This window comes from Leucoraja erinacea, chromosome 3 (assembly GCF_028641065.1).
Source record: "Leucoraja erinacea ecotype New England chromosome 3, Leri_hhj_1, whole genome shotgun sequence".
NCBI classification, from domain to species: Eukaryota; Metazoa; Chordata; class Chondrichthyes; order Rajiformes; family Rajidae; genus Leucoraja; species Leucoraja erinaceus.
Window position 1 is genome coordinate 73838413 of NC_073379.1, and position 23927 is coordinate 73862339.

Sequence of the window (23927 nt, forward strand, 5' to 3'; positions counted from 1 at the left end):
TGTTATGCTTAGAATATATTATACTTAAACTGAGGAATACACAAATGATTTGTTGTTTTCAAAGACAGGTAACTTACACAATATAATATTTGTATTGGTCCAATCATCGAGCGCAAGTCATAAAGCGTGAAAATAGGAACTTTGACCTAACTTGCCTATGTCAACCAACGTGCCCATCTGCGCCAGTCCCACTGTCTGCCTTTGGTCCATATCCATCTAAACCTATCCTATGCACCAGCAGGTCCTATAAACCTATCCATGTACCTGCTTAAATGTTTCTTAAACATTGCGATAGTACCTGCCTCAACGACCTCCTCCGGCAACTAGTTCCATACACCCACTGGATGTGGAGAGGATGCTTCCACGTGGGAGAGTCTTTTTTGGAAGGAGATGAGGAGAAATTCATTTAGTCAGATGGTAGTGAATCTGTGGAATTGTTTTGCCACAGAAGGCTGTGGAAGCCAAGTCAGTGGATATTTTTAAGGCAGAGATAGATAGATTCTTGATTAATACAGGTGTCACATCAGAGGTTATGGGGAGAAGGCAGGAGAATGGGGTTAGAATGGAGAGATAGATCAGCCATGATTGAATGGCGGAGTAGACTTGATGGGCCAAATTCTACTCCTATTCCTTATGACATAACCCTACCAAAAAAACGACCCCTCAAGTTTATATTAAATCTTTCCCCCTCACCTTAAACCTATGAATTCTATGTTATTACAAATGTTATTGCACTTGGGTATTGTGCACATTTTTGGTCACCTTACTCAAAGGAGTAGACTGCAGATTTGCCAGAAAATGGTTCCTGGAATAGCAACCAGGGTCACCTTTAAGAGTATAGAAGAAATAGGCATGCTCATTGATAGCTATAGGAGGATATTTCCATTGTCTCAAGAGTCTAGAACAATGGAGGACAAAAGTCGTGGGATTTTACAGATTCAAAGTAAGGTGCTGGTAAGAGGAGGAATGGAACAAGGAGAAGTGAGGTGTATTTACTGGAATGCTCCACTCCAGAGGCGGTTGTGAAAAATTCAGTGGTTGCATTCCGAACGGAGTTGATAGATTTCTGGATGTTAGAGAAATAAAGGGATAGGTGTGTAAGGCAAAGATTTGGACGTTGAGATTCACCCAATTTGTGTTGAATAATATTGTGTTGCAAGGTCAAGGTTCCTGTTCAAATACATTGATAAATTGATGAATCCAGAGGCAATCTTTTGATAAAACTGCGGTGCATGCTCATAAATGATGTTGTTACAGGCATATTATATTTGAAAATCATTAAGTGAAAGTTAGAACATTAAGCCATTTATAAGCGAAAATAGACCCAAAATGCTGGAGTAGCTCAGCGGGACAGGCAGCATCTGTGGAAAGGAATGGGTGACGTTTCGGGTCGAGACCCTCCACTACTTACATAGGCCTGAGAGTAAAGTTGCCGGCGATTGAGCAAATCACAAGCCAGTTAAATGTCCGTGCAGTGCACATCTCTCTCGGGAGAGATGGCTGAACAATTTCAAGCCGCACGCCAAAAACAGCCATTCAAACTGACATTACCTTCCAGTGAAGCAGCTTTCAGTTTAACAGCATGTACGATCAGCTGAAGCCATGTTGAGGTCAGCCCACCCCGTCCTGCGAGCGGCCGTGGCGCATTGTTTGCCGGGAACTGTAGTCTTCCACTGAGCATCGCTCCTTGTTCTCACATCCGGACAACACCAATTGAACTGCAAATCCCAGCAGCCCATTCAGTTGCCGGGAGTGCGCGGCGGCAATGATCGCGAGGTTTGAGCGGCCGGCTGGGTCGGGTCGGGTCGGCTATTGGGCTATAGGATGTTTGGTGCCGGGTGGGGGAGCCGGGCCAATGATCCTATTGCAGCTGCTTCCTGTGGCAACGGAAGGCGTTGCTGCAGAGAGGCGACGAGGTCGGTCAATATACACTCTATACTTCCTTTCAATGCCTTCTTTTATGTGGGAAATTGATGGAGACATTCTTCGTTGAGATACTTGTTCAATGGCATGACCGTGTGGGAAAAACAAACGGCGATTTTTATGGCCCCCCGGTGTCTTCTATAGGATCCTATAGGATCTTTGGTCTTCACAGCCGCGGATGTTTGCGATAACAGCAGCGGCTTGTGGTTTATCGACATGCGAGAGCCCACTACTGGGCTCCAGCTGCCAGGCATTATTTGTGCCTGACCATTGAAATAGTCTAGCCTCAACCCTGCTTTACTGTTGGTATTTGAGTCCCAAATACACTTTAAATGTTCATATGGCATTATTCACAGACCTACAAGTAGCAATATCCACAGGTAGCCGGTGTTATGAGCGGAAAGGAGGGACGATTTCCTTTGTTTTAGTGCTACCATTGACCTCTGTAACCTTTACATCGATACATAGAAAATAGGTGCAGGAGTAGGCCATTCGGCCCTTTGAGCCTGCACCGCTATTTAATATGATCATGGCTGATCATCCAACTCAGTATCCCGTACCAGCCTTCTCTCCATACCCCCTGATCCCTTTATCCACAAGGGCCACATCTAACTCCCTCTTAAATATAGTCAATGAATTGGCCTCAACTACCCTCTGTGACAGAGAGTTCCAGAGATTCACCACTCTCTGTGTGAAAAAAGTTTTTCTCATCTCGGTCTTAAAGGATTTCCCCCTTATCCTTAAGCTGTGACCACTTGTCCTGGACTTCCCCAACATCGGGAACAATTTTCCTGCATCTAGCCTTTCCAACCCCTTAAGAATTTTGTAAGTTGTAAGTTTAGTTATGCTATAATCGGTTACTGTTATATATCGGATCATAGAAGTATTGAAATGTATTGATCAGAAGGAGATAATTCAGCCCATTGTGTCGATTTGGAACTACGTTTATGTAATTCACTGATAATTGTTTTTAATACGAGACCTTTGGATATGATATATATCTAGTTTGTTGTCAAAATGCCTCTAGCCCATTCCGTGGCAAAGTGCTAGGGTTATATTGTGGGTCATGATATCTCTGCAGCAATGTAAATGTACCTATTTTTGTGAATATGCAATTTCTGAGTTCAATTAATATTGAACAGTACATTTTGATCTGTTGTGGCACTTCGTACAGTGTGGTCACCTTAGGTTGTAGAACAATGAGATCTTGTTTGTATTATTACAAAGGACCAAATGTAATGATTGATTATTTTACATAGTTACTCTTTTTTGAGAGCGAATACTGAGCCAGGAGGAAAATAACAACCATCGTAATCTGAAACAACATCTTAAATTTATGACAACTGCTTATATGAATTGTAGCTAAATTACAAGAACCCTATGGAAATCAATGCATCAAATACTTGCTGAAGTGCCAATGATGGATTACAATGTGTAACACAATATCTTCATCATTTAATCATGACAAATAATTAAACCGATCATATCAAGTAGTATGCGTTCTGCAGTAGTTAATTTAAAATATAGCTTAATTACCTTGATTAAATTTCAGGATAATGGAGATGCAAGGTACAGCAGGTGCATCCAAATATAGTGGATTATGGTTTTAGTAAGTCTTTTGATAAGGCCCCTCATGGTAGGCTTATCCCGAAGATTAAAATGTACGGGATTCACGATGACTTAGTTGGATGGATTCGGAACTTGCTTAATCATGGAAGACGGATGGTTGAGGTGGAAGGTAGATATTCTGGCTGGACGTCTGTTCCGCAGGGATCTGTGTTGGGACCTTTGGTGTCTGTGATATATATAAATGCATCACACTTAAATGTGGGGTGGGAGATTGCAACCTTCACATGGTCCGCCCTGTTTTGACAAATCCAATCAACCTTGCTTGCACAATCAGGTAAGATCAAATATCTTGAATTTTTTGAAGAGGTTACTAGGGAAATTGACGAGGGTAGAGCAATGGATGTTGTCTATATGGACTTTAGTAAGGCCTTTGACAAGGTTCCTCATGGAAGGTTGGTTAAGAAGGTTCAACTGTTGGGTATAAATGCAGGAATAGCATGATGGATTCAACAGTGGCTGCATGGGAGAAGCCAGAGGGTAATGGTGGATGGCTGTTTATCGGGTTGGAGGCAGGTGACTAGTGGGGTGCCTCAGGGATCTGTGTTGGGTTCTTTGTTGTTTGTCATGTACATCAATGATCTGGATGAAGGTGTGGTAAATTGGATTAGTAAGTATGCAGATGATACCAAGATAGGGGGTGTTGTGGATAATGAAGAGGATTTCCAAAGTCTACAGAGTGATTTAGGCCATTTGGAAAAATGGGCTGAAAGATGGCAGATGGAGTTTAATGCTGATAAATGTGAGGTGCTACACCTTGGCAGGACAAATCAAAATAGGACGTACATGGTAAATGGTAGGGCATTGAAGAATACAGTTGAACAGAGGGATCTGGGAATAACTGTGCATAGTTCCTTGAAGGTGGAATCTCATATAGATAGGGTGGTAAAGAAAGCTTTTGGTATGCTAGCCTTTATAAATCAGAGCATTGAGTATAGAAGCTGGGATGTAATGTTAAAATTGTACAAGGCATTGGTGAGACCAAATCTGGAGTATGGTGTACAATTTTGGTCGCCCAATTATAGGAAGGATGTCAACAAAATAGAGAGAGTACAGAGGAGATTTACTAGAATGTTGCCTGGGTTTCAACAACTAAGTTAGGTCTTTATTCTCTGGAGCGCAGAAGGTTAAGGGGGGACTTGATAGAGGTCTTTAAAATGATGAGAGGGATAGACAGAGTTGATGTGGACAAGCTTTTCCCTTTGAGAATGGGGAAGATTCAAACAAGGGGACATGACTTCAGAATTAAGGGACAGAAGTTTAGGGGTAACATGAGGGGGAACTTCTTTACTCAGAGTGGTAGCGGTGGGGAATGAGCTTCTAGTGGAAGTGGTGGCGGCAGGTTCGTTGGTATCATTTAAAAATAAATTGGATAGGTATATGGATGAGAAGGGAATGGAGGGTTATGGTATGAGTGCAGGCAGGTGGGACTAAGGGGAAAAACTTGTTCGGCACGGACTTGTAGGGCCGAGATGGCCTGTTTCCGTGCTGTAATTGTTATATGGTTATATGGTTAAATAGAACAAGTTGTCCTACAACTTTAGGCTGTGCACGCCATAGTCAAGAAGAAGAGATACTTAAATGTATATAGATGGGCTGGTGAGTAAGATTGCTGACAACACCAACATTGGAGGAGTTGAAGACAGTGAGGAATGAAGTCAGAAGATACTGCAGGATATAGATTAGCTGCAGACACAGGCGGAGAAATGACAGATAGATTTTAACCCCCGATCAAGTGTGAGATGTTGCACTTCGAGAGGGTGAATGTAAGAAGAGAGTAGTTAATAACATGACCTTTAACAACATTGATGTGCAGAGGGATCTTGGAGTCCAAGTTAATAGCTCACAAAAGGTGGCAACACAATGGTGGTCAAGAAGACATATGGAATGCTTGCCTTCATTGTTAGGGGCATTCAGTACAAGAGTTGGGAAGTCATGATGCAGCTCTATAGGACTTTGGTTAGACTGCATTTGGAATATTGCATGCAGTTCTGGTCGCCCCATTACAGGAAAGATGTGGAAGCTGTAGAGAGGGTGCGAAGGCAGTTTACCACAATGCTGCCTGCATTACTGAGTTTCATCTTCAGGGAGAGGTTGGATAAATTTGGATTGTTTCCTCCAGAACATCGGAGGTTGAGGGGAGACTTGATAGAAGTATACAAATTCATCCTATTAAATATTGTCACAAGCTCCATTTCCTGTGCATAGTCTTTACCATTCATCCTGTCAATTATATGAAGTTGAATGATTATTTGTAGTTGAATGACTATTTGTAATGTCTGTTTGTAATGGCATTATATTGACTCTGAGGTCAACTTCCAACTTTAAGCTTCATCAAAATCTTTACATTAATTTTTTTTAACTCGTGTTACTGATACAAATATAATCTCTGTGGCCTGATTGACGAGTTATCAATGGAAAGAATTTGGAAAGAATTGTCGAAACCTTTTTAAAAAAAAAGTCTGAATTCAAAAGAGAACATTTGCAGAATCTGAACGACTGCGTTTGAAAGTGTAAGGAAGGCACTTTCTTTCCACTGAGCAATTTTCAGAGGGTGAAACTAATGAATTAATAATAAGATGTAAGGAAATGGCAGAGTGTGTATTTTGCCTTTGACTTTCCATTGAAATAATAACGGTAAAACTTAGGCGAAATGAAGGGTGGAACTCAAAGAATTACTTTCAGAAAGGAAAGCAATACTTGGTAGCCTATGCAACTGAAGGCTGGCAAACGCACTGGAGCTAATGACCTGGATGCTGAAATGATTAAAAAAAAAAGAAGGGTTGCAGTGATGGTGGCTGTATTAATTGTGATCTTCCAAATTTTCCTAGGTTGCAGAACAGGAGTTCCTAGGAGTTCCAGCTTATTGGAAAACTGCAAATGTAGTTCTCCCAGTTACGGTTTCGGCATGTGCACACGGCAGTCACCCAACAGTCAATCGTCTTTTCCTTCCCTACTCACTTTCACTCAGTTTGTTGACTGTCCCACCAGGGATATGAAAACATTGGCATACAGCAGGTCCAATGTTAAAGAGGTATATCAGTGAGGGGAGGGAAGCTGAATACAGAGGTGTAGTCAATGACTTTGTTGAGTGGTGTGGGGTGAATCACCTGCAGCTCAACACCGACATGACGAAGGAGTTACACCTTAGGGGTAGAGGAACACCCCTGTCCCCATCAATGGTGTGGATGTGCAGTTTACCAAAGAGTTCAAGTTCCTTGGAGTTTACCTGGACAGTAAACTGGACTGGTCCAGGAACGCTGAGGCCTTGTACCAGAAGGAACAGAGCTGTCTGTATTCTGCTCCTTCAATGTCTGCAGTAAGATGCTGCGGATGTTCTACCAATCGGTGGTGGCCAGCGCCATCTTCTTCACTGTCGTGTGCCGGGGCTGCAGGGTGAAGGCCACGGATGCCAATAGGATTAACAAGCTCATCAAGAAGACTGGCTCCACCCTGGGGGTGGAGTTGGATTCATGGGAGGTGGTATTGGAGGAGAGGATGCTCCTCAAACTATGGAGCATCTTGGACAATGCAGTTCACCCCCTCCATGACATTGGTCAACCTGGACTGGTTCCACCAAGATGCAGTACAGAACGCCACAGGAGATCATTTTCCCCTGTGGCTATCAAACTGCACAACTCCTGCCCCTTCTGTTATGGTGTAGACTGACTCCCCTCTTCCTCCCCCCACCCCCAATCTTTGCACATCCCCAATCCTTTCAATTTTGTCACTTTAATTTCATGTATCTTGTTGTGTTTTATGACTGTTAGCAGGCCAATTTCCCTCCTGGGATAAATAAAGTTGGTTCGTATCGTAATGTACCTATTCAAGAATAGAACAAGACAGAAAGCAAGAAACTTTGGCCTAACTACTCTGACATTTGTGATTGGGAAAATGATGGAAACAATTATTATTTTTTAAGTGAAGCGGTGTCAGTGTAGCTTTGAATGGGAAATTACATTTGACCAATCTCTTAGTGTTTTTGAGGATATAACAATCGGAGGAGATAAAGAAGAAAGAATCTGTAATTCATTAAGATTGCTAGATGCCATTCATATTGCTAGATGCCTTTCATAATCATCATATCATATGATAATTACTGCATGATAGCTTATGGCTTTAGGAATAATATATCAGAACGGGTATGGGTTTAACTAACTAAAGAAAACAAAATTGGGATAACAAACAGAGTAACAGTTGGCAACTAACTAGTGGAATGTCACAGGCATCAGTGCTGGGACCTCAACTATTTATTATTTATATCAATGATTGAGATGTATTGTAGCATATTTGCTGATGATACAAGAATAGTCGGGAAGAAGTTGTGAGTGTCTGTCTTCTCCTTCTTGCATATGGCGTGGACAGCCTTAAATTGTAGGACAACTTGTTCTATTTGATCTTATTTGACTGCACGCCGGGTTGATTGCATTCGTCGAAACCAGGTGGACCACGTGAAGGTTGCAATCTCCCACCCCTGATTGTAAGAGGATACAACTAGGTTAAGCTACTGGGCAGATGAAGTATAATGTGATAAAATGTTAACTACTTTGTAGGAAGAATACAAAAGCAGATATTGTTTAAATAGAGGGAGTTATTACACAATGCTTAAGTGTGGAGATAACTGGGTGTCCTCGAACATGAAGCACAAAAAGTTAATGTGCAAGTAGAAGTAATTAGGAATACAAATACAACGTTGGCCTTTATTTTGATAGGGTGGTGTATGAAAGCAGAGGAGTTTTTAATTGTCATATATACCAGCTACAGCATAATGAAATTCTTACTTGCTGCAACTTTATAGGCCTATTAAGACAAAACACATATATAAATATACTAGACTAAGTGGGACCCATTGGGTCCCGGCATCACACGGGAGGGCTGGTCCCCCAACGCAATATTCCACCTCTCCACCAATTCCAATAAAGGTTGCCGGAGGGGGGTGGGAGCTTTCTGGTGCGCTAGTATGGGAGTTGTGGGCTGAAGGGATTGGTTTCCAGAGGGCTAGTATGGAGTTTGTGGGCCGAATGGATTCTTGGGCTGGCGGCTCAGTCACTCAACCCTGTTGTGCTGGCAGCTCACTCACTCACGGCTGGTAGGCTGGCTGTTGACTCACGGCTATTCCTTGAAATTCCATTTCAAGCAGGGTGCAAGGCCACCAAATTCAAGTGCAGTTTCATACCATTTCAAGCAGGGTGCAAGGCCACTAAAGACAGCGAGTCATAACCTCTCCCTCCTCCATCTTGCAGAGACTGAGCCACACCCACACTTCTGGGTTTTATAGTCCCTCCCTCCCTGCCACCAGAAGGGGCGTGGTCTTCATGGCGTGATTGACAGGAGAGAGAGTCTCAACATTTTTTTAAACACTAATAACTCTTATTTTTCATCGATGGGAAAAATCCTCGGCACCTGATGAGCGGACGGGTACTCTGAATAAGATGGTTAAAAATCACAGCCGTATGTGGTGGCGATTTTTCTAAAAATCAATATAAAGCGCAAACAGGAAGTAGTCAAGATCAGACTTTTAATTATATAGAAGGCAAGGCAACTTTAATTAGGCAACACAGCTTTAGCTTTTCTAAACCAAAGGCAACACAGCTGTAGCATTTCCAAACCAAAGGCAATGCAGCTTTAGCATTTCCAAACCAAAGGCAACACAGCTTTAGCATTTCCAAACTATATTTTCAAACCACATTAAGGGCACTGACAGGTCAGTAAAACCACTCACAGTTTAGTAGACATGTGTTCAGTGTTATTCACAGCTCAGACTGAGAGACGTGACCCTCTCGCTCCACCATCTTGCAGAGACTGACTGAGGCACTCAACACTTCCGGGTTTTATAGTCCCTCCGGAAGGGGCGTAGCCTTCAGGAGGGAGAATCTCAACATTTTTTAAACACTAATAACTCTTTTATTTTTCATAGATGGGAAAAATCCTCTTGTCCTGCGCAGCGGAGGGGGACTCTGAGTAAGATGGCCGAAAATCACAGCCGTAAGTGGCAGCGTATTTTCTAAAATAAATATACAGAACAACAGGAAGTGGTCAAGATCAGACTTAGTAATATAAATAATAATCAATAATACAAAAAATTAATAATCAGTAATACAAGGTAGCCAGAGCACAAAAGTGCAAACCTAAAGTACGGAATGCAACCAAAAAGCATAAAGTCCATAGAAGATCATAATTGCTGAGGTTAGTTGTGCATTATTCAAGAGTCTGATGGTGGCTGGGCAGAAGCTGTTTCTGAATCTGGAGATCAGTTTTCTGGCACCTGTACCTTCTTCACAATGGTAGTAGCAAAATGAGAGTGTGGCCTGGGTGGTGTGAATCTTTGATATTTTGATAACATTTTTTGAAGCAGCATCTCCAATAGATCCCTTTGATGGTGGGGAGGTCAGTATTCATGATGGGTGGGGCAATGTCCATTACTCTCTGCAACCTCGTTTGTTACTGGCCATTTGAGTTATCAAACCAGGCTGTGATGCAACCAGTCATGAGACTTCCTTCATGCAGCTGTAGCGATTCAGTAGAGTATTTGGCAATATACCAAATCTCCTCAATCTTTTATGGAAGTTGAAGCTTTGATGAGCTCTCTTTGTGATTGCATTGAATTGCTGGGCCAGGGTAGATTGGTTTCAGAGATATATATGCCCAGGAACTTGAAGCTGTTGACTCTCCATCGCTGTCCTGCCGATGAAGGCAGGTTCCTGGGTCCCTGGGCTACACTTCCTGAAGTCAACAATCAGTTCTTTGGTCTTGCTAACATTGAGAGCAAGATTGTTGTGGCAACATTCAATCAGATTATCAGCCTTCCTTCCATACTCTGACTTATCATTGTCTGGTATTCGTCCAACAACAGTGGTATTATCAGCGAATTTAAAGGCGGTGTTGGAGCTGTGTTAGGCTACATAGTCGTGGGTATAGAGAAAGTAGAGTTGAGCAGGAAGGAGTTCTTCCGTGTTGACGATTATCAAGGAGGAAGTGTTTTTGCCAATGAGGAAGTCGAGGATACAACTGCAAAGGGACGAGCAGAGAACCAGTTCTCTTAGTTTGATAAGTAGTGAGCGGATGATGGTATTGAACTGCTGCAAGAGTTGGCAAGATCATACTTGGAGTACTGCTTACAGTTTTGAAGAGGAAACTTTGAGCAAGTTGGGTCTATAATTGGAGTTTAAAAGATTAGAAGGTCCTCCACATGAAAATGAAGATTCTGAGACGGTTTGACAAGGTAAATGTGAAGAGCTGTTTCCCTCGTGAAGAGGGTACAATATCAGAAAAACGTATCACGCATTAGATGAGGAAATCTTTGGAAATCTCTAGCACAATCATCCTGTGGAATTTGAGTTGCAAGACCAAGACAAAGATTATTTTAAAGAGAGTTGAGGATTATCTGGATCAGGTGATCTTATTGACCTATTCTTACACCTTTCAAATTTTCCTAATCACCAAACTACCTCAGTCATGAATTTTGATCTGTGCATTATTACTACAATTCAATAAAGGCTTAGAAGTCTGCATTATCACAGTGCAAGATACTGCATTGGTTTTGCCTCTGATAAAGACCTGGCGTTTGGAACCCAATTTTACTTTTTCTAGACATGTAAGGAGCATAGCTTTCCAGTGGGTAATTTTAAGAGCATTTACATAAAAACTGACTTAAAAAAGTTGGAGTGTATCTAAATTCAATTCAAAATACTCCTCCAGTATTTTCCCACATACTGTTTAAGGTTCAGAAGGCTGCAATTCAGTCCACCATCTTCATGCTGGCTCCCAGTAGAGGGATCCCATTAGTCCCTTCCGCCTACCCTCTGCAATCAATGTTCATCGTTTCCTTTTTGTGGTTTGTTTTTCACTTGCACTAATTTACAATTGTCAACTAACTTTTTAGCTCATCTTTGGGATATGGGAGTAAATTGTAACACCAAATAGAAACCCAGGTGGTCATGAGGAGGATGTGTAAACTCGACACTGACAACATCTAAGATCAGGATCAAACTCGAGCTCATGGAAACGTGAACAGCAGTTCCAACTGCTGCACTGCCAAAGATAATGAAAAACAGTAAAATATTGGTTACAGCTGGTTATGTTACCATTGACTCGTGTTAATTCATCTTTGATTGAAATCTGTTTTGGCCTCTTTCTGGTACAATGATTTGGGTGGATACAGACATCTACTGCCTTCCCCTCGTTGCCTTTGAAATGATGATGTGGAATTGCCACCTGACAGTGCTACAGTTTTTTGGATGAATGCATTCTCACAGTGAGATTATGCAAGGAATTCTAGGAATCTGTCCTGTGATGATAAAGGAATAAAGATTTTGTGTCTGTTAGATTGGTTTATGTTTGGGCAGCATGGAGCCAGTGGTGTTCCTGGGACATTCCGTTAAATCAATTCTTGGAATAACATGGGGATAGGCAAAATTGAAGGGAAAATCCCTACTAGTACAATTTCCAAAGAATAAGATATACTGTAGATAATGCGGATCAATATATGGCAAATAATCTGGTATACAGGGGAGGGTTTCAGATGTGTGAAGAAAGTGGAGCCTTTCTGCCAGGCCAGGAAAGCTGGAATACCTGTGCAAGAGAAATGAGCTGGAGAGGAACCAAAATCCTCACAGAGAGGTTTGCTAGTGCTACTTGGGATGGTTTGATCTAAAGTATCAAGGAAGCCAGAGTTGCAGGGCAGCAAATGAAGTGACTGATCGGAAGTTAGGGATTATGACAAGTAAGTATGAAAGGAAGGACACACTGAGGTAGGTTAATAAACATGGTGAGACTGATGGGCTCAATTGATGCGCTACAATGCTGAGAGCTATATTCTGCACTCTGTACTTTCCCCTTTGCTCTATCTATAGAATTTGAGTTAACTTGATACCTTGGTATACTGGACATTAATAATAAACCTAAACCTGTGTTTATTTCAATGCAAGAAGTATTATAGATAAAGCAAATTAATGTTGAGCCTAGATCAGTGCATGGAACTATGATCTGTGCCATTCTGAAACGTGGTTGTGAGTGGGACAGGACTGACAGCTCAATGTTCCAAGGTTTTGATCTTTTAGACATAGAGAGGTAAAATTAATGGAGGAGTTCCATTACTAATCAGGGATAAAGTCATAGCTATACCGAGGAGATATTGGAGGGTTCACCCTCTGAGGCAATATGGTAGAACTCAGATAGTGCAGTCACTCTAATATGATAGGCCTCCCAATAACCAGTGAGAGATTATGGAAAGACGTAAAAGCAACCGGATAGTCGTAATGGATTACTTTACCTACCCCAATATAGGCACTCCCCTACTTGCGTAATAAGCGTCTTATGTAAACTAACTTACGTAAGCAATTCTTTAACCCCACTGATCTCCGCGTCGTAGCTCCCCCATGTTCTCCATGTCAGAGCTCCCCCATGGTCTCCATGTTGAATAGTGAATTTACGCATGTGCAATAATGTTTCTATTTCCTGCTTGCATAACATCTGATTTGTGCAAGGGTCCGTAGGACATAACCGTTGCGTAAGTCGGGGGGCATCAGCATTGATTGGACTTTCTTAATGCATGAGGCTTGGACAAGGAAGAATTTGTTAAGTGTATTCAAAAGCATTTCTTCAAACAGTATGTAGATCATTCATTAAAAGTGGGAAACAAGACTGATTGGTGACTGATGTTTCAATGGGAGAGCATTTTGGGAACAGTGGTCACAACTAGATCGGTTTTAAGGAGATGAGAAATTGCAGATGCTGGAATGTTGAACTAAAAGAAAAGTGCAGGAAGAACTCCGAGTCGTGCAACACCTGTGGAGGGAATGCTATGGTGGAAATCTACAGCCATGCCTGACCCACTTAGTTTCCCCCATCACCTTTTTTCTTTAAGTTTTATGTTAGTTGCAACTTGGCCACTCCTTAGATTCTGGAGTAGTTCCTGAGGATTGGAGGGTAGCTAATGTAACCCCACTTTTTAAAAAGGGAGGGAGAGAGAAAACAGGGAATTACAGACCAGTTAGTCTAACATCGGTAGTGGGGAAACTGCAAGAGTCAGTTATTAAAGATGGTATAGCAGCACATTTGGAAAGTGGTGAAATCATTGGACAAAGTCAGCATGGATTTACGAAAGGTAAATCACGTCTGACGAATCTTATAGAATTTTTCGAGGATGTAACTAGTAGAGTGGATAAGGGAGAACCAGTGGATGTGTTATATCTGGACTTTCAGAAGGCTTTCGACAAGGTCCCACATAAGAGATTAGTATACAAACTTAAAGCATACGGTATTGGGGGTTCAGTATTGATGTGGATAGAGAACTGGCTAGCAAAGAGTAGGAGTAAACTGGTCCTTTTCAGAATGGCAGGGAGTGACTAGCAAGGCTCAGTGCTGGGACTCCAGCTATTTACAATATATATTAATGATTTGGACGAGGGAATTGAATGCAACATCTCCAAGTTCGCGGATGACACGAAGCTGGGGGGCAGTGTTAGCTGTGAGGAGGATGCTAGGAGGCTGCAAGGTGACTTGGATAGGCTGGGTGAGTGGGCAAATGCATGGCAGATGCAGTATAATGTGGATAAATGTGAGGTTATCCACTTTGGTGGCAAAAACAGGAAAGTAGACTATTATCTGAATGGTGGATGATCAGCCATGATCATATTGAATGGCGGTGCAGGCTCGAAGGGCCGAATGGCCTACTCCTGTTTCTATGAGACCCTTCTTCAGAGTGATGTGAGGGTGGGGGGGGGGACACAAAAAATAGATGAGGAGGCAGAGAAAGTAGGTTGTGGGAGAGCTGGGAATGGGAGGGGGAGAAAGCAAGGACTACCTGAAATTAGATAAGCCAATGTTCATACCGCTGAGGTGTAAACTACCCAAGCAAATATGAGGTGCTGCTCCTCCAATATACGGTGGGCCTCACTCTGGCCATAGAGGAGGCCCCCAGACAGAAAGGTCGGATTCCGAATGGGAAGGGGAGTTGAAGTGCTGAGCCACTGGGAGATCAGGTTGGTTATTGCAAACTGAGTGGAGTTGTTGTGCGAAGTGATTGCCAAGCCTGCGCTTGGTCTCACCGAGGTCGATCATATGCTGAATAATCCAACCACATTTTTGTTTGGAAGTGGAAAGAAATAATAGAAATTGCATTCATTGCAACGTGTAAAAAGAGTTGAGATATTGTATTATAATTTTGCAGCATGTCATTGTGGTATATATCATGTCTTGATTGGTAAACATGTTTAGTTTGTGACTTTATTTGAAGCGGAAATAATATGTGAATGCTTCATTGAGCATAATTCCGACTGGTAACTTAGAAGGCAGTCGGTGCAGAATGGATGGATTGAGGCAGGTGAATTAGTACGTGTTGGTTGGAGTAGGTAAAATCGTGAGGTGAGAGCACGGGGGATATCAGTGGTGTTGAATGGGGGGGGGGGGGGGGTTCAGTACAGGATAGATACGGGATAGACAAAAGTGCTGGAGAAACTCAGCGGGTGAGGCAGCATCTATGGAGCGAAGGAAATAGGCAACGTTTCTTCGAGACCCTGTTCAGACCCCCCATTCTTCTTGAATGGGAGGATCAGTACAGGATGAATGGGAGTGGGGGGGTTAGTACAGTGTGGATTGGAGGGTCTGTGCAGGCTGAATTGGGGATCACTACAGGATGAATGAGGGGAAGGTACAGGGTAAATGGAGGGTGGGTCAGTACGGGATGAATGCGTGGATTAGTACAGGATGGATGGGGGATCAGTACAGGATGGATGGAGGAGAAGTGCAGGATGGATGGGAAAGGGGTAAGTACCAGGTGAATTGGGGAACCAGTGTAGGTAGGATGGGGGGGGGGGGGGGGGGGGGGGGGGTAGTAGGAGAATCAATGCGAGGTGGATAGAGTGATCAGCGCAGGATGAATAGGGGGGGGGGGGGGAGATGGGGAGGGGAGCACAGGGGATGTCAGTGAGGACTAAATAGAGGCGGGGAAGGGGGTCAGTGCGGGATGGAGAGGAGGGTCCCAGGATAAGGGGGGGGGGGGGGGGGGGGGGTGGAGGGGGCATACAAGAGAGAGAGAGAGAAGGGGGGCGAGGTATGGAGGAAGGAGGGTCAGCGCTCCTCGACCAATATCGCCCCGCTGCCTTGGCCGTTGGGAACTCCTCGCCACCGCCTCCCTCCTCCGCCAGCCAACGTGGCCGAGCGGTGCAGCTCAAAGATCCTATAGCTATAGGATCTTTGGTGCAGCTGCTTCAGAAGGGTCGGAGCGAATGACGGGCCCCACACAGCGGCTCCATCCCCTCCTCCTCCTCCCTGACAGCGGCCGCTGCTTGCAAATCCGCTAACGGCGCTTTCAAAACAAACCCTCCCGCACGCCGAGGCTGGGAGGAGGGAGGGAGGGGGAGGCCTCGGCATGCGGGGGGGTTTGTTTTGAAAACGCCGTTAGCGGATTTGCAAGCAGCGGCCGCTATCAGGGCGGGCGGGTGCGGGAGGAGCAGGAGATGGAACCGCTGTTCGGGGCCCGTCATTCGCTCCGACCCTTCCTCACCCCGCACCCAGTATCTTTCCCACGCAATACAGCCGTCACCGCCGACACAAAATGTCGCGTTCCTTTTCTCCAGAGATGCTGCCTGACCCGCGGAGTTACTCCAGTTTTTTATGTCTATCTTCGGTACAAACCAGTATCTGGTGGCAAAATGACTCCGTGTTTAGGTTGCCCGGCGGCGCTTTGAGTGGTCAGTGGCACCCGGGCAACCGCTAATTTCGAGCCCTGTTCCAGTAACTCGACACTAGCACTGGCAATAAATAAATAAATAAAAAGCGCCGCTATCCAGCCCTTTATCCCATTGGCTTTGCTCGGCTGCAAATCGGTGTCAATCTGGTCCGCCTCTAGTCGGGGGGTGGGGGATTGGGTGGGGCCTCACAATTGGAACAGTTTAGGGCTGCTCATCATCTAAATCCGGCCCTGTCAGCATCCCAAAGACATGTGGTTTGCCCTTTAATTGGCCTCTGTAAAATTGCTCCTAATGTGTATGGAGTGGATGCGAAAATGGGATAACATATGGGATAACTAGTGTGAACTGGCGAATCGGCCCACGCATGAAGAACTCGGTGGGATGAAGCGTCTGTTTCCATGCCATATATCTAGACTGTATACAATTATTACAAAGGGTCCATTTTTTATGGGGAGGGGCGTAATTAAATCCCGATAGTGCAATAGGGAGCATACAAACAGTGATCGTTGTGAGGAAGGGTTTTGTGAGGGGGCGATGAGCTTCGGTGGCCGTGAGGATTTTGACGCAGACGCGAGGTTGACGTTCAATTAGACAGAGCTGGGAGCGTTTGTATCAAAACAGCAGCGTTCCGTCGCATACGGTGCTGTGATACAACAACTGCTCGCTGGCCAGGCAGGCTGGCGGGGAAGGAGGCAGCAACCTTTCCTTTCGATGGACGGTAGGGATTTATTTAAACAGGTGGGTTTATTTAAACAGCTTTTTCCGTTGCTTGAAAGATTATTGACGTCCGCCTGAACTTGGCGAATAGTAACATGGGGAAGTGAACGTGGTCGAGTTAAGGTCAGATGGGAACTGACTCGAGTAGAACTCAAATGTTTGCATGGACTGATTATTTGAACGATTTTTTTCGCATTCAATATTTTGTGTAATATTGACAGCCCTCTTCTGCACATCGTTGGGCAATGTTTAGAAAATGCTGACTGGAGGTCAGTACCAGGCCCCGTTTTCTCCTTTTGAGTAGTGCCCGCTCACTTACCGGAACCTTGCTGTAATGCCACAGCCTAATCCCGAGTCAATCGCACTGTAATTTATTAGTTATTGCAATAACATTTAAAATGTACGTAAACGCTAGAGATAAACGTTAGAGCTAACGTGCAATCCAATCCCTAGCCTATTTGGCTTATATTTCACATTTGTCAAAATATGTTACTGTTTATACGTTTGTGGATCGCACTGCGGGAAAAGCGTAATTGGAGTTGTATCCTCTGGGGATTGCAAGCAAGTGTAATGTGCAAATACGAACAGGATCTTACTTATATAAAAAGACCAGACTCACTGCCATTAGTATTATTTTAGCCAATTAAACCGGCACATTAATTGAGAGGATTTTATTTTCTATGGCAACGGAACAGTCGGGTTCCAGACAATGTGAATGGCTCTACTATTCTCGTTTAAAAGCTAATAAATCATGATTGCTAATGTTAACTTAAATATTGGATTTGTATGAAAGATTGCAAATAAGGAATTCTCAATCAGTTCTAGTCACATAGGATGCCATTAGCATAGAAAACGTCAAAGTGATGATTGTAAAATATTTTAAGTAAATGTAATGGCCTTCGAATGTATTTTGTAATACAGTTTGAAAGGATTGTATGAAGATTGAATTTTTATTTAGAATGCAAAAATAGTCAGCGAAACCAGCTATTTCCACAGGCACTCCTAATAGATGAAATCTGCATCTTATTGTTTGGAATGAAGTTCAAAAAAATGTTTTCATATTGAGTCCAAGATGAGAAACTTAGACAATAATAGCAGACTATTGATCCAAGTTTCCAATATATAGATTCCAAGAATGTTCATCATAGAAAGCAGCTTCTCATTCTAGTGATGGTGTTTAGGCTCTGCTTCAGCATCTTTCCTTCAGTCACCCGCTCGCCTCAATTAAAAATGCTGAGATAAAGCAACAAAATCCATTTGGTCAACAAATATTTCAAATATCATATGCAGAGTATTTTCCCTGCAGTAAATGGAATGTGATATTAGGTTTTAATCAAAATTCATAGATCTTCGATACCCGCAAGATTCGATGATTCTTATGGAGTACAATAATAGATTCTTGAAATTAAATTATGGGCGCTGACAAAAATCTACTATATGTATTACAATAAAAGTGTAAACACCGATGAGGCTTATTTTGAATTAATTGATTTGCGATCTTTGCTTTCTATACTAATATTTATTTAGGAAGTTGACGCTTTAACTATATGTTTGGCAATATAGTACTTTTTGGAAATGCCGCTTTGAAAGTTAAATCGTTTAGGTAATTGTGCATTTATCTGCAGTTTTGTGAAAGTTGCACCTCATGCGAAAGCAAAATTGATCATGAACCCTGGTCTCTGAATTTAGATTGGTGCATAGCAAAGGTGAAGTAAGCAGAGGCATGGTTTCTCTGGAAATGATCTACTTAAAAATAAAAAAGGATGCTAGAGCTCTAAAATAAAACAGGAAATGATGTAGGCCATCATTTTATTCATAGCTCTGATGGTGCTACTTTTTGGAACACTTATAGCACAAGAAGCACGCCCTTAAGTGATTTACAAGAGCTTTATCAAACAAAAAAATGATGCAACTCCACATTAAGGCTTATAACCAAAAACATGATAAAGGTTGTTGGTCTATATAGGGTTTTAAGGCAGAAAAGAGAGTATGATATGTCATGAAAGAGAATTCCACAGCAGAGTGCTTTGGCAACAGTGACTTGTAGGGCTGGAGTACTCTGCGTAGAGATGTTCAAGAGATCAGAACTTGAACAGAGCAGGAATGTTGGAGGTATAGGGTTGGGGAAGTCTACAGAGATGGTGAGAATTAAAAGAGTAGCCCACCTTGAAAACAAAGATGATTTAAAATTGGTGGAATTGCTTAACCTGGAGCCATGCAGGACAACAAACGGAGCAATGATGGGTGATGTTGGCATAGGGTTAGCAGAATGTTGGTCAACATCAAGTTTAGGAAGTGTAAAACAAAGGAACATTGCAGCAGTGTAGACAATTCTGGAGAGAATACAGACAAGGATGAAAATGTCTCCAGCAGGCAGCTTGGAGACTGGTGTTGACTCATAAATGTGAAAATGGCTGAATTTTGGTCATGTTAATGTAAGATCAAATACTCAACTTTGGGTCTGCTAGGAAGAAGGGCCTTGACCTGAAACGTCACCTATTCCTTTTCTCCAGAGATGTGCCTGACCCACTGAGTTAATTCATTAGGCTATTCGGCCCATCAAGTCTCTGCTCTGCCGTTCAATTATGGCTGATCTATTTTTCCCTCCTAACCCCATTCTACTGCCTTCTCCCCATAACATCTGAAACCTGTACAAATCAAGAACTTATCTATCTCTGTCTTAAATATCCACTGACTTGGCCTCCACAGTCTTCTGTTCTCCTGTGCTGCGAGTGCAACAAGTTTCGTTCCGATCGGTAGTATGTTGTAAAAGTTAATGAAGCTTAAAAATTGTAAAAACAGCGCATGCGCAGATCGATCTCCTCTCCTGCCAGTCAGTGCCACGCGAATTGGTCTCTTCTCCTGTCACGCCCCGGGACGGTCTGCCCCTTCCTGCACCATCGAGAGTTTAACGGAGCTGAGGGACGCTGCGGGTGGCCGGCGGAAGTCTCCAACGATTTTTGGAGGGACTGGAAGCGGCTCAAGCGTGGAGTCAGAGATGTCACCAAACGGAAAGGGGCGAGTCTGATCCCAGCGGAGGAGAGCGCCCATAGCCCGCTGTGAGTCCCAAACGCATCTCCATCGCAATGCCCTGCAGCTCCATCCCCTTCCCCTATGGTCCCCCTCGCTGGCTCCTGCCCCCCTCCCCCGTCATACACACCCCCACTTCTCCCCCATGGCTCTTCCCCCAAGCTCTCCCCAATCCCCCACACCCCCCCCCCCCCCCAGCCCACATGCCGGCGCGGCCGTAGCGGCGGGTGCTGCCGGGCCGTCGAGGATCCGAGGCCTGGCTCTAAGGGCGCAGATAGCTGATGCTCCTCCAGGGCATGCAAGAACGGAGAGGAGCGACAACCTTGAGATCCTGGGGAGGTGAGGTGGGAGTGTGGGGCAGGAGAGGGGATAGAGAGAGAGGAGGGGAGGAGGGAAGGGAGAGGAGGGGGGGGGGGGGGAGGGAGTGACAGTGTAGGGGAGAGGAGGGAGTGATTGGTGGAGGGTAGGAGGAGAGGGAAAAGAAGAGGGAAGAGGTGAGGAGGGAGAGTGGGGGAATAGAGGGAGAGGATGGGGGAGTAGAGGAGGGGGGGAGGTAGGGAGTGGGGAATAGAAGGTGAGGGTAGTAGGGGAGGTGAGGAGGGATAGTAGGGGGGGCAATAGGGGGAGTGGGGGAGGTGAGGGATAGATGGATAGGAGGGGGTAGGGAGGGAGAGGAGTTACGGAGGGAGTGACTGAGGCCATCATTTTATTCATAGCTCTGATGGTGCTACTTTTTGGAACACTTATAGCACAAGAAGCACGCCCTTAAGTGATTTACAAGAGCTTTATCAAACAAAAAAATGATGCAACTCCACATTAAGGCCTATAAGGGAGGGATTGGGGAGGAGGAGAGGGGAAAGAAAAGGGAGGGTGATGATGAGGGGGGGGGGGGGAGAGGGCAAGGGTTGAGGGGAAGTGAGCTGTGCCTGTGCAGTTGGGGACTATGGGTGAGTGGCAGACTATTGTGTTGGGGGACCAAGCCTCCTATGTGACAGGGCCCCAAAGTGTCCTAGTGTCCTACCTAAAGAACGTCCTTTAATACTGAGGGACCTCTAGTGGGGAAAAGAGGCATCCAACCAAGACTATTCTGTATGAGTGGGGATGGGGGGAGGAGAGAGGGAGGGGAAAGAAAAGGGAGGGTGACTATCCTATTGCAAGGGTTCTAGTGCCTGTGCAGTTGGGGACTATGGGTGAGTGGCAGACTATTGTGTTGGGGGACCAAGCCTCCTATGTGACAGGGACCCAAAGTGTCCTAGTGTCCTACCTAAAGAACGTCCTTTAATTCTGAGGCTATGACCTCTAGTTCTAGACTCTCCCACTAGTGGAAACATCCTATGCGCATCCACTATCCAAGCCTTTCACTATTCTGTATGTTTCAATGAGGTCCCTCTCATTCTTGTAAACTCCAGTGAGATGTACCTTTACTATCTTCTACTATGACAATGTAGTTCAGTAAGAGGGAGATTCTGACGAAGAACATCGATGAACATTTCCGTTTTCCTAAGTAGTCAAGTCACTTTTATTTCTGTAGCACATTTAAAAAACAACTCTCGTTGGCCAAAGGGCTTTATATTGCTGGAGATACTAACGTTATATAACATTGGTTCATAGATTAAGTACATACATAAATACATACATATAGCCCTCCCTCGGAGGACGTCAAGAAAGGCTTGAGAGTAAAGATGAGTTTTAAGTCTCAACTTAAAGGAGTCGAAAGAGGGATGCTGTTCCACAGTCTAGGAGCTGCAACCGCAAAGGCACGGTTGCCCCTGAGCTTGTGCCTGGATAAAAACGGGTGAGGCAGCATCTAAGGGGAAAAGGAGTAGGTGACGTTTTGGGTCGAGACCCTACTTCAGGTAGTCCTTGCTTTCTCCTTCCTTCCCCTCCCTTCCTTCCCCTCCCTTTCCCAGCCTTCCCACAGCCTACTGTCTCCGCCTCTTCTCCCCCCCCCCACCTGACATCAGTCTGAGGAAGGGTCTTGACCCGAAACGTCGCCTATTCCTTCGCTCCATAGATGCTGCCTCACCAGCTGAGCTTTTCCAGCTTTATTTTGTCTACCTTAGAAAGTGATCTCTTTCACTTTCTGAATTCATCCACTGCTCTATTATTTTGCCTGCTAACTGGTTTGCCCAGTCTCTGTGTATAATTAATGACCTGCATGATTATTGTATTGTATTACCATTGCTACATGCAATGCGATTTTCCAGATTTATGTTACACACTGCATTACCATGACTGCTTGGGTACCTATACAGAACTATATCCCCAGCTATTTCATGGGATCGATCATCCAAGCTGATACTTCTACTTGATTTGCTGACCTAAAATCCTCTGTCTTTGTTTGTTTATCCCATTGTTTAATATTAGGGCTACCCCATATACTAATTGTGGCCAGATTTTGGTCACTTAGTGAATAATGTGATATAGTTGCAATGACACCATGTTTCTTTATTGCTTATTAATGACTCCTAGTTTTGCCCATCCTGCATTCAGATAAAATATCTTATCTTTTATCTTTGAACCAGTTCCTTCTGCTTTGACACTTTTATTGGAAATATGTTCTTGCATTTTCAAGTGTCCCAACATTTTTTTGTCGCTGCTGGATTTTGAAATGTTCAAAATCTTTTGGTGACACTGATATGCTAGGAGACTGCAAGATGACTTGGATAGGCTGGGTGAGTGGGCAAATGTTTGGCAGATGCAGTATAATGTGGATAAATGTGAGGTTATCCATTTTGGTGGCAAAAACGGGAAAGCAGACTATTATCTAAATGGTGGCCGATTGGGAAAGGAGGAGATGCAGCGAGACCTGGGTGTCATGGTACACCTGTCATTGAAGGTAGGCATGCAGGTGCAGCAGGCAGTAAAGAAAGCGAATGGTATGTTGGCTTTCATACCAAAAGGATTTGAGTATAGGAGCAGGGAGGTTCTACTGATCAGCCATGATCATATTGAATGGCAGTGCAGGCTCGAAGGGCCGAATGGCCTACTCCTGCACCTAATTTCTATGTTTCTATGTTTACTGCAGTTGTACAGGGTCTTGGTGAGACCACACCTGGATGTATTGCGTACAATTTTGGTCTCCAAATCTGAGGAAGGACATTATTGCCATAGAGGGAGTGCAGAGAAGGTTCACCAGACTGATTCCTGGGATGTCAGGACTGTCTTATGAAGAAAGACTGGATAGACTTGGTTTATACTCTCTAGAATTTAGGAGATTGAGAGGGGATCTTATAGAAACTTACAAAATTCTTAAGGGGTTGGACAGGCTAGATGCAGGAAGATTGTTCCCGATGTTGGGGAAGTCCAGGACAAGGGGTCACAGCTTAAGGATAAGGGGGAAATCCTTTAAAACCGAGATGAGAAGAACTTTTTTCACACACAGTGGTGAATCTCTGGAACTCTCTGCCACAGAGGGTAGTTGAGGCCAGTTCATTGGCTATATTTAAGAGGGAGTTAGATGTGGCCCTTGTGGCTAAGGGGATCAGAGGGTATGGAGAGAAGGCAAGTACGGGACACTGAGTTGGATGATCAGCCATGATCATATTGAATGGCGGTGCAGGCTCGAAGGGCCGAATGGCCTACTCCTGCACCTAATTTCTATGTTTCTATATGATGCCAGCAGTTGCTGAAAAAAAATTGGCAAGTGGGACAGGTCCTTAACTCGCTCTAATTTTCCTGAAACTCACCCATGTTTGGGGTGGTTGACAATAAACAATTCAATTTGTAGCTTGTTTGGATGTGGAGCACCATGGGGAAACCTACACAGTCACAGAGAAAAATTGCAAAAAGTACAGAGACAGCACCCAGAGTCTGGATCAGCCTGGCAAATTTACTGCTGACCATTTATATTAAGAGGACTGGAATACAAACACAGAGATGTAATGCTGAGGCTCCATAAGGTGCTGTTCAGGCTGAATTTGGAGTCCTTTCTCCCTT

At 44.0% G+C, this 23927-nt stretch overlaps 2 protein-coding genes across 7 annotated transcripts in view; one reads left to right on the forward strand and one right to left on the reverse strand.

The window, feature by feature from the left end:
* naa35 (N-alpha-acetyltransferase 35, NatC auxiliary subunit) overlaps positions 1 to 1668 on the reverse strand; it is a 55649-nt gene extending 53981 nt beyond the window's left edge. Inside the window, exon 1 of one of the 2 annotated variants that reach the window (XM_055632940.1) lies at positions 1552 to 1668. The gene's annotated coding sequence lies outside the window, so the exon portion shown is untranslated. The remainder of the gene's footprint in view (positions 1 to 1551) is intronic. The other variant, XM_055632939.1, reaches the window with a different exon arrangement.
* A 121-nt stretch (positions 1669 to 1789) lies between these two features.
* Positions 1790 to 23927, forward strand: part of agtpbp1 (ATP/GTP binding carboxypeptidase 1) — a 217711-nt gene continuing 195573 nt past the window's right edge. For 3 of the 5 annotated variants that reach the window (XM_055632933.1, XM_055632934.1, XM_055632935.1), the window contains exons 1-2: positions 1790 to 1916; positions 9467 to 9534. In XM_055632933.1, coding sequence (XP_055488908.1) covers positions 1825 to 1916; positions 9467 to 9534 — 160 coding nt within the window. In that variant the 5' untranslated portion in view covers positions 1790 to 1824. Of the gene's footprint in view, positions 1917 to 9466; positions 9535 to 16772; positions 16980 to 23927 lie in introns of those variants that run through there. The other 2 variants (XM_055632937.1, XM_055632938.1) reach the window with 2 other exon arrangements.